General features: G+C 43.9%; 1 protein-coding gene and 1 long non-coding RNA gene across 2 annotated transcripts in view; one reads left to right on the top strand and one right to left on the bottom strand.

Moving 5' to 3' along the window:
- The first annotated feature begins 52 nt into the window (after nt 1-52).
- On the top strand, nt 53-3,208 carry LOC113834513. Its single transcript, XR_003483074.2, has 2 exons — nt 53-208; nt 2,596-3,208. It is a non-coding gene; the product is annotated as an uncharacterized LOC113834513 (long non-coding RNA).
- Nucleotides 935-9,870, bottom strand: part of Mei1 (meiotic double-stranded break formation protein 1) — a 67,843-nt gene continuing 58,907 nt past the window's right edge. The window contains exons 27-31 of the mRNA XM_027404110.2: nt 4,085-4,166; nt 3,526-3,632; nt 2,590-2,721; nt 2,326-2,438; nt 935-1,136 (exon numbers count right to left, since the gene is read on the bottom strand). Of these exons, the coding sequence (XP_027259911.1) occupies nt 1,091-1,136; nt 2,326-2,438; nt 2,590-2,721; nt 3,526-3,632; nt 4,085-4,166 (480 nt within the window). The 3' untranslated portion in view covers nt 935-1,090. The remainder of the gene's footprint in view (nt 1,137-2,325; nt 2,439-2,589; nt 2,722-3,525; nt 3,633-4,084; nt 4,167-9,870) is intronic.

The raw sequence follows: 9,870 nt of genomic DNA, 5'->3' as shown, positions 1-9,870 counted from the left end.
GCTGCACTCCGCTGACTTCACTTCCGGCCACGCCCCTGCTGGGCTCCCGTGCCTGTCGCTGCAGTTGTCAGCTCCAGCGCGGTCCAGGCGAAGGCCTCGCAGATCTTGTTTCCTGGTCTAGTTGAAGGAAGTTAAGCTGCAGTGGAGCCTTTACCTTGCTTAAAGCGCGTCAGCAAACCCAGGCCCGAAACCTGGCTGCCCGGGCGCTGTAAGTGCGGTGATGTCTCTCATCTCTGTCTTCTTTAAACTGCAGTTCACAAGATCCAAAGAACCTTTAACTAGCAGAACCCGTAGCGCGGAACGCGGTCACCCCCTACTTGCCCCTCCAGTCCATTAATTTCTAAACCACAGTTCTCCATCTGTTCATATATCTTCAGTTTTGCTCGGGGGTGGGGGTTGGGAAGTGTCAGGACAGCTAGGTCGGGGTGTTGGGGGGGGGGGAGGAACAGGTGGAGTGACCAGTTAGAGCCAGAGGCCCAGGCTGGGCTGATAAACAAACAGGTGTGGGCAGAGTTGTGGGCCAGCAGCCAGCTACAGTAGATGTTAAATGACCACTTGCCCATGTGGATATAAAAAAAGGGCTTTGAGAGGGCTGGCTTGAGACAGGGTTGCTGAGGCAGATTTGCTCAGTGAGGCAGACTGAGGGTTTGATTTTCTTTGTCTGAGATTTATACCTCTCCCATGACCACTGAGGTAAAGTACCTCTCAGAGTTCCAACCACAAAACCCTTCCCTACCCTCCCAGCTCAGGGTCTCCTTCAGGTTCTCTATGTACAACTATGAGGCACTCTGCACATGCTCCTTAAATGCTGTCAATTTCCACTCTGTCTCTCTCCATCCTTTGTTGAAACAACCCAGTGTCCAACTGACTAGCTGAGGAACGAGTTCCAGAAAGATGAATTTAGAATGAAAGCCCACACAGGAATGTGAACCAATTGTTTTATTTCCCAATCCCATTTCCACGATGAAGTAAAAAAAAAAAAAAAATGGCTACAGATGAAGGACTGTGGTTGTCATTTTTCCATCAACAATTGTCCTCAATTTGTCTACAGGTCTCAACATCTGTTTCTGGGTCTTTATGTCCTTATGGCTCAGTCTCTGATGTGGGACAGAGAAACAGATACACCTCCAAGGCAGCTGGTATGAAACATGAAAGGAGAATATAGGAGAAATGGAGCTAAGGGGGTAGGGGAGGGAATATCATACTACCAGAACACCAAAAGGGCAAGAATGGTCAGATAAGAGCATGGATGCAAGGTTGGAGAGATGGCTCAGCAGTTAAGAGCCCTGAATGTTCTTCCAGAGTACTCAGGTTCAATTCCCAGCACCCACATGGTGCTCACAACTGTCTGTAACTCCAGTTCCAGGGAATCTGATGCCCTCATACATACATACATACAGGCAAAATCCCAATGCACCTAAAATTAAAATGTTTTATTTATTTATTTATTTATTTATTGGTTTTTCGAGACAGGGTTTCTCTGTGGCTTTGGAGGCTGTCCTGGAACTAGCTCTTGTAGACCAGGCTGGTCTCGAACTCACAGAGATCCACCTGCCTCTGCCTCCCGAGTGCTGGGACTAAAATCGTGTGCCACCAATGCCCGGCTTAAAATGTTTTATTTTAAAAAGAGAATGGATGATTCTAAACTTGGTGGCATAGATTCCAAAATTGGAACTAAGCAGTTGCTAATACATCAGGGAACTGTTTCATGAAAGGAGAAAGGATAGCAAATGAGTAGCCAGTATGGGTTAGAAGTGTTCCTCCTCTACACACAGAGGCACCATAATGTCTCCAGCACATCATAACCTAGGGAACTCAGGTTACCAGGACAGCTAGGCTTTACAGCTTTGCTCATTCCCTGCCCCCACCACACACACACACACACACACACACACACACACACACACACACACACTTTTCGAGACAGGGTTTCTCTGTGTAACAGCTCTGGCTGTCCTGGAACTCACTTTGTAAACCAGGCTAGCCTTGAACTCAGAGCTCCACTTGCCTCTGCCTTCTGAGTGCTGGGATTAAAGGTGTGTGCCACCACCACCCAGCAAATCAATCAATCTCTCATCCTATAAGACAAGGTGTTGCTATGTAGCCCAAGCTGGCATGAAAAATTAAGATCCTCTTGCCTCAGTTTCCTGAGTGCTGGGGTTTACAGGTATGTGCTACCATGACTGGTCTCAACCCCAGGGTTTCTTAGGGACTTACCAGTCATCAGCCCTCCCTACTTGGACTGGGGGAAAAGCATAATGCTACAGTCTCCATGGCCTTGGTGATGCTGCCCAGGCCAAAGCCTCCAGATGCAAGAAAGGATACAGCATGTCTTGAAGGGGTGGCTGGGCTGGGAAGGTGCTGGAGCGAAGGCCCTCCAAGGAGGCCTGCAAGGTCTGGATTGTCTTTTGGTCAGTCAGGAGACCCACACTCTGGACCTGTAGGAGAAGGGACAGGAGAGACAGGTCCCCTCTAACTGTCCCCCACCATCCATATTCTTTACTTCCCAATGGCTTAAGTGGCCAGAGCTTCCCCTTTCCACAGAGGGTCTAGCATCCTACAAGTGCATAGCATCCTTTTCCCGCTCACCTGCAGGAAGAAGCCATGCAAAGTCTGGAGTGTATCATTTGGGAGAGCTGACAGGTCCGCCAAAGCTGCACCTTGCAAAATACGACCCACCTCTTCACCAGACAGGATGTTGCTGCTCCGGTACTGCACAAGCTAGCCCAGAAGAGAAGCCCCAAATGTCCACAATTAGAGGAGACACCATCTCTGTTCCCAGCACTGCACTGAGAACACTGTTCTAAAGTGCAAGGTCCTGCTTTTAAGCTCTACACTGGTGGGAATGGGTGGGGATGTCTCACAGGGGAACAGGGCACATGAAGTAGCCTGAGATCCTGAGAGAGCTGGTCTTGGTGATTTCTTCATCAGGCTCCCTCCTCCCCCACCCTTGCACTGCAAACTCATGGCCAAGATGAACTGAGGCAGTTCCTGTAACCTCCTCCTGCTTACTGATCAACCCTTCAAGCTTCGGCTGAAACACTACTACACATCACAAAAGCAATTACTTTTATCTGTGTTTTCTCCTCTGATTTACTTGTGGGTGGCCTTCACTGTCATCCATGAGCTTGTTCCTCTGTTCCTTATTCAATAAGAATTAGTATGTGCCAAATACTCATTCAAAATATCAAACTTAACTATTCATTTACTTGCCTTTCTCCTTTTCTAGAGTGAGGAACCTCTGGAGGCAGAGTATGTGGCTCTGCCATATCCTTGGTACCTAGACCTGTCCTGTGGTAACAGCCCCTGGTCATTGTTTCATGAAAGAAATAAGAGAAAATGTGACCTAAGGTTAGATGTAGCTATTCACAGGAAATCCCTGGTAGGTCTCTTGTTTGGTGAAGGCTACCCAACTCCACTGCTCCTTGAAGATTAGGGTCACCTAAAATACTGCCATGTTTTGGTCCTTTTTAGCACCACCCTGCTGATATCTTCCAGCCATAGGGCCATCCTTTCTGCACTTACCACCGTCATAAGTCTCAGTATCTCAGGTCTGAGGAAGGAATTCTCTCCAGAATCCAAGAGGGTGAATAGCAAAAACCGATTCCAAGGCTGGGAGGCCACATGGAGTGCTGTAAGAAACATCAGTCCTCAGGTGGTTAATGTTGTTCATCCAGGACCCAGGAGTATGCCCAAGGAGGAGTTTCTCCTACTGGCTTAAAAAAAAAAACCCAAAAAAACAAAAAAACAAAAACAAAAAAACAATGAGGTGCTCAGCTGCAGGCAGGAAATTAGGCAGGCTGGACTCATTAGGTCTCTTGCCTGGACTTCTACCCACCTATATGGACTCTCAGTGACACAGTCTATCCTGTGACTATGAGAGGTAGACAACTGGAAGGTCTCTGCTACTTAGGAGCACTGTGACCATGGTTAGGTAGGTCACTTGAACACTCTGATACTCTGCCCACATCTGTAAAATGGGCATGACAGTGTCATTTGCAGTCAAAGCACTGGATCGGTAAGATAACAGGGTTGACTCCTAATCTTGATCATGGGAAAATGAGAGAATAAAGAAGGTTTCTACCAATGTCTGGGCTCCTGGCATGCAAGTAGTCGAGCAAGGCTTCCAGACAGCCAATACAGGCTTGAGATAAAAGAGGGTCTTTCTGAAAAACAAAACAGAAAAACAAAAACAGAATTAGAGTCAGGATTTATCTGTTTTTCTGATAGGATCTCATGCAGTCCAAACTGGCCCCAAACTCTCTAGATGAATGAATGAATATATATAATCATCAGCAAGGTTTAATTTTAACTAAGAAAAAGTTGTTTTTTGGTTATTTAGATTTCAGTTTTTCAGATATGGAATACAGTCCTGTAGATAACTTTAAAAAGCTTGTTAGATGTCAGGTGTTGTTGGCACACACCTTTAGTCCCAGCACTCGGGAGGCAGAGGCAGAGGCAGGTGGATTTCTGTGAGTTCAAGGCCAGCCTGGTCTACAGAGCGAGTTCCAGAACAGGCTCCAAAGCTGCACAGAGAAACCCAGTCTCAAGGAGAAAAAAAAAAAAAAAAAAAAAAAAAAAAAAGCATGTTAGATTCGTCTGCTGTGGTGACATATTATTTATGATTTATTAAAGCTTGCATGAGGATTCAGAAAGCTAAGTCAGTCACAAGCCATAGGAGCCAGGCACACACCTTTAATCCCAGCAGCCAAAAAATAGGAGGTGGTGGCACACCTTTTAGTCCTAGGACTCAGGATTAAGAGGTAGATGGCTCTCTGTGAGTTCAAGGCCACACAGATCTACATAAGATATATCCAATCTTCAAGAGAAACAGCTCATGCCTTTGATCCCAGCACCTGGGATCACATGTCATTAATCCCAGAATTAAGGAGGTATATAAAACAGGAGCAAGGTCAGTATCAGACATTCATTCTCCAGTCACATTGAAGACAAGAGCATTCATTCTCCAGGCACATTGAGGATAGGGATCATTCTCCAGGCACACTGAGGATAGGAAGACATTGAAGTCTCAGGATTCTCCAGCCACACTGAGGAGAGACAGCAGTCTGAGGTTTGGTGGAGCCTGTATTGCCTTTCAGTCTGAGGTAAAGAGAGAGCTAGTGCCTGCTGCTTTGCTTTTCTGATCTTCATCTTGAAGCTTGAACCCCCAATATCATTTATTTATGTTACAGTCTGCCATGTACAGAGCACAATGCTGCTCTTAAATAACACTTTGTGACATATACCTCTTTATTTCTCTTGCAACAAGCCTCACTATAATATACCCAGCTGACTTAGATTCTGCTGCAAAGATCAGTTTGACCTCAACTTGTGGCAATCCTCCTGCTTCTGCTACTCACATGCTAAGATTAGGAGTACAACACGGCACACAGCTGTAACAAACTTTTTAAAAAGTACTTCTATTTTATGTGTATAAGTGTTTTGCCTTTATGTATGTCTATGCACCATATGTGTGCCAGGTGCCCTCAGAGGCAAGAAGTGGAGCTACAGATGATTGTGAACTACTATGTTGTTGCTGAGAACTGAACCAGGGTCCTCTGCAAGAATAACCAGTGACCTTAGCCACTGAGCCATCTCTCCATCCCCCAAAGATCTATTTATTTTTATTTTATATGTGTGAGTATATGTATGTATGAACGTGTACCATGTGAACACAGTGCCCACAGAGAGCAGAAAAGGGCACTGGATCTCTGGGAACTGGAGTCAAAGACAGTTGTCAGCAAAACTATGTGAATGCTGGAAACTGAAACCAGATCTCTGCAAGAGGAGGGAATTCTCCAACCCCCTAAGTTACCTTTTTTGAAAGAGTGATTTGTTTTAAAAAAGGAGATGGACCCTGGGACCCATTAAAGGTGCACCAATTAGACACTGGAAGACTTTGCAGTGTATCCAAATCAGTAGATATCAATTTTTCAACATCAGAACCTTCTGCCAAACAAAACTTTAAACTCCAACAAACACATGAAAAAAATCACTATCACTAGTCATTAGGGAGATACAAATTAATACTACTATGAAATAGTCACTATATTCACCAGGAGCTAAAATTAAAAAGACTGAGACCCTGTGAATCTTTTAGAAGTTTTCTCTGTCCTATGGCAGAAGAACCAGAGTGACCACGTGTAAGACTCATGTGCCATTGTTGTATTGAAAATGGAAGGCCTGTGTCAAGAACTGAAAGAGGCCCTTGAGAAGAGTTTACTTCCCCTGGATAAGCTCCCAACCTGGTTAACATTGATTTTAGCCAGGTGGGTCCAAGTGGAAACCCCAGTGACAGAGCTTTTGCTTAGTATGTAAGAACACTGGGTTTGATCCCTACCACTACACAAAGACACTACTAACCTAATAGACAATCTAGGTGAATTCACCCAAACTTCTGACCTATAGAACTGTGAGAGGATTAACAGGACTGTTGGGGGATGTTTATGTCACTATGTTTTTGGTAACTCATTACAGAGAAACAAACAGATCACTAACACATCATTTGACCAAACAAGCCCCTTTCTGGGTACTCACCCAAGATGAATGAATCTTTATGTATTCACATACAAATTTGTACTATAGCAGTAAGAGCTAATTCATTCAGAGCTGGGAGTAGCAGTACATAACTGAAATCCCAGTACTGCAAGGCAGAGGCAAGTGATCAGGCATTCAAGGCAAGCCAGAACTGCATAATACCTTGTCTCAAAAATACTGTTTTTTAATTTAAGAGTAACTGTATTTATGTTGTAGAGTATTATTTTAAGATGTTTTACATTTGTTTATGCTATGAAACATTTGCTTAATAATGCAAAGATGTGTTACATTCTTTTTAAAATTTATTTAACTTTATTTTATTTGTGTGAAGATGTCAGATCCCCTGGAACTCATGTTACAGACAGTTGTGAGCTGCCATGTGGGTGCTGGGAATTGAACCTGGGTCCACTGGAAGAGCAGCCAATGCTCTTAACTGCTGAGTCATCTCTCCAGCCCAGTGTCAAATTCTTTTATGTTGCACTTGTTTAACTCTGTGAAGCTGTGTTACTTTGCCTGTCTAAAACACATGATTGGTCTAATAAAGAGCTGAACGGCCAATAGCAAGGCAGGAAAAAGGATAGGCAGGGCTATCAGGCAGAGAATAAATAGAAGGGAAAAAAAAGAGAGAAAAGAGATCAAGAAATAAGAAAAGGAGGAGAGGAGGACTCCACGGGCCAGCCACCCAGCCAGACACAGAGTAAGAAGGGGGGGAAAAAAAAAGACATACAGAAATAGAGAAAGGTAAAAGCCCAGAGGCAAAAGATAGATGGGATAATTCAAAGTTAAGAAAAACTGGCAAGAAACAAGCCAAGCTATGGTCAAGCATTTATAAGAAATAATAAGCCTCCATGTTTGATTATTTGGGAGCTGGATGGCAGGTCCCCCAAAAGAACAAAGAGTAAAAACAACCAACAACGTATTTATAGTTGCCAACTGTCTAGAAATCCAAACTTTCTCTTTTTAAGTGAATGGATAAACAAATTGTAGTGTAGCTATTAAAGGAATACCATTTCATAATAAAAAAATTAATTACTGATATACATACTAAGTGGATCTCAAAGCCATTAAGCTAAATGATAGAACCTAGCTAAATGTAAGCCCAAATATTATATGATTATATAAAATTCTATAAAAGATAATAGTATAGTGACAGAAAGCAGATCAATGTTTGTAAAGGGTCATGGAGGGGACATGAGTGGCAATGGGGAAATGTTCTAGAATGACAGAAATGTTCCACATTGTGATGGTGTTTACAAAACCATGTATTTTTAGCCAGGAGTGACAACAAACACCTTTAATTCTATCACTCAGGAGGCAGAGGCAAACAGATCTCTAAGTTCAGGGCCAGCCTGGTCTACAGAGTAAGTTCCAGGACAGTCAGGGTTATACAGAGAAACCCTGTCTCAGAAAAACAAATCAAACCAACACAAACAAAAACCATGTATTTGTTAAAATTCATACAGTCATATAGTTACAGTGGTAAATTTTAGCATGTGAGTTACGTCTCAATAAAGTTTTCTGTTGTTTAGTTTTGGCTTCTTTTGAGACAGATGTGTGCCTCATGGCCCAGGTTAATCTCAAATTTTCAATCTTCCTGCCACCTGCTCAGGTTGTACACCCAACTAAAACTGTTTTACCTTAAAATGGAGTCTCATGCATATCAGACTAGTCTGGTAATGACTCAAGTATCGAAGCATGCCCTTAACTTCAGAACCTTTTGCCTTCTGTACTGGACTAGATACGCCACCACAGCTGGTTTATGCAGTGTTTTCGTCCCAGCACTCGGGAGGCAGAGGCAGAGGCAGGAGGATCTCTGTGAGTTGGAGGCCAGCCTGGTGTACAGAGCAAGTTCCAGGACAGGCTCCAAAGCTATACAGAGAAACCTTGTCCCAAGATGACTCAGCAGCTAAAAGCACAGCTTGCTCTTCAATTCCCAGCAACCACATGGTGGCTCACAACCATATATATAATGAGATCTGGTGCCCTCTTCTTGACTGCAGGAATACATGCAGACAGAAAACTGTATAATAAATAAATAAATAAATAAATCTTTAAAAAAATAAATCTCATACTCCCTTTATTCTATCCATCAGAAAGTGGTACAGCCTCGGCTGAGGTCATGGGGCAGACATGGCTATGGCTGAATCCTTGCTTGGTCTTGTAACAGCTGCACAATCCTGGACAACTTTATTCAGCTGAGTGGGGTTAAAAAGATTATCTGTATTTTTGTTTTAATTATTCTTTTATTTTTAATGTGCATGGGTGTTTTGCCTGTAAATATGTCTATGCACCACATATGTGCCTGGTACCTGTGAAGGTCTGAAAAGGACCCCAAGGGCCTTTAGAATTGGAGCTACAGAGGGTTGTGAGACACCATGTGGGTGCTGGGAATGAAACTTGAATCTCAGAAGAGGAGCCAGGGCTCTTACCTGCTAAGCCAGCAGTTCTTAACCTGTGAGCCATGACCCCTTTTGGGGTCATATCAGATATCCTGCACACCAGATGTTATATTTGAAACGAAACTGTTGGAAGGACTCACACAGAAGGGTTATTGGAAGAGGAGAGAGAAGCAGGCAGGGAGGAGGGCAGAGACCAGTCCCTGGGGACAAGAGTGGCAGAAGAAAAACAGAGAAAGAAGCAGACAGAGAAAGAAAGAGACGGGAAGTAGGCAAGGCCCCACCTTTTTTTTTTTTTTCCTTCTTTTTTTTTTTTTTTTTTTTTTGAGACAGGGTTTCTCTGTGTAGCTTTGGAGCCTGTCCTGGAACTCACTCTGTAGCCCAGGCTATCCTCAAACTCACAGAGATTCTCCTGGTCTTGAAGAGTGAGTTCAAGGACAGCCAGAGCTACACAGAGAAACCCTGCCTCAAAAAAACAAATACAACAGAAACAACAACAACCCACGAGGTGGATAGTGCCTGAAGAACAACAATGCCCGTCCTCTGCTCTCCCTTCCATTTGTGTGGGCACACAAGTGTACCTGGGCACTCATGTGCACTTAGACACAAACACACACTCAAGCGCGCAGGCACACGCACGTGTGCACACACACACACACACACACACACACACACACACACACACACACACACACACAGCAGGCACACCTACACATAGAAACCTGATGCTAATGCTTTAGTCTAATCTGATTCCTGCTTATCTATCTATCTATCTATCTATCTATCTATCTATCTATCTATTTTGGTTTTTCATGACAGGGTTTCTCTGTGTAGCTTTGGAGCCTATCCTGGAACTTGCTCTGTAGACTAGGTTGGCCACAAAGTCACAGAGATCCACCTGCCCCTGCCTCTGCCTCCCAAGTGCTGGTATTAAAGA

Source organism: Cricetulus griseus, chromosome 2 (assembly GCF_003668045.3).
Source record: "Cricetulus griseus strain 17A/GY chromosome 2, alternate assembly CriGri-PICRH-1.0, whole genome shotgun sequence".
Classification (NCBI taxonomy): Eukaryota; Metazoa; Chordata; class Mammalia; order Rodentia; family Cricetidae; genus Cricetulus; species Cricetulus griseus.
The sequence above is the reverse complement of the archived record's forward strand: the minus strand, read 5'-3'. Positions and strand labels throughout refer to the sequence as shown.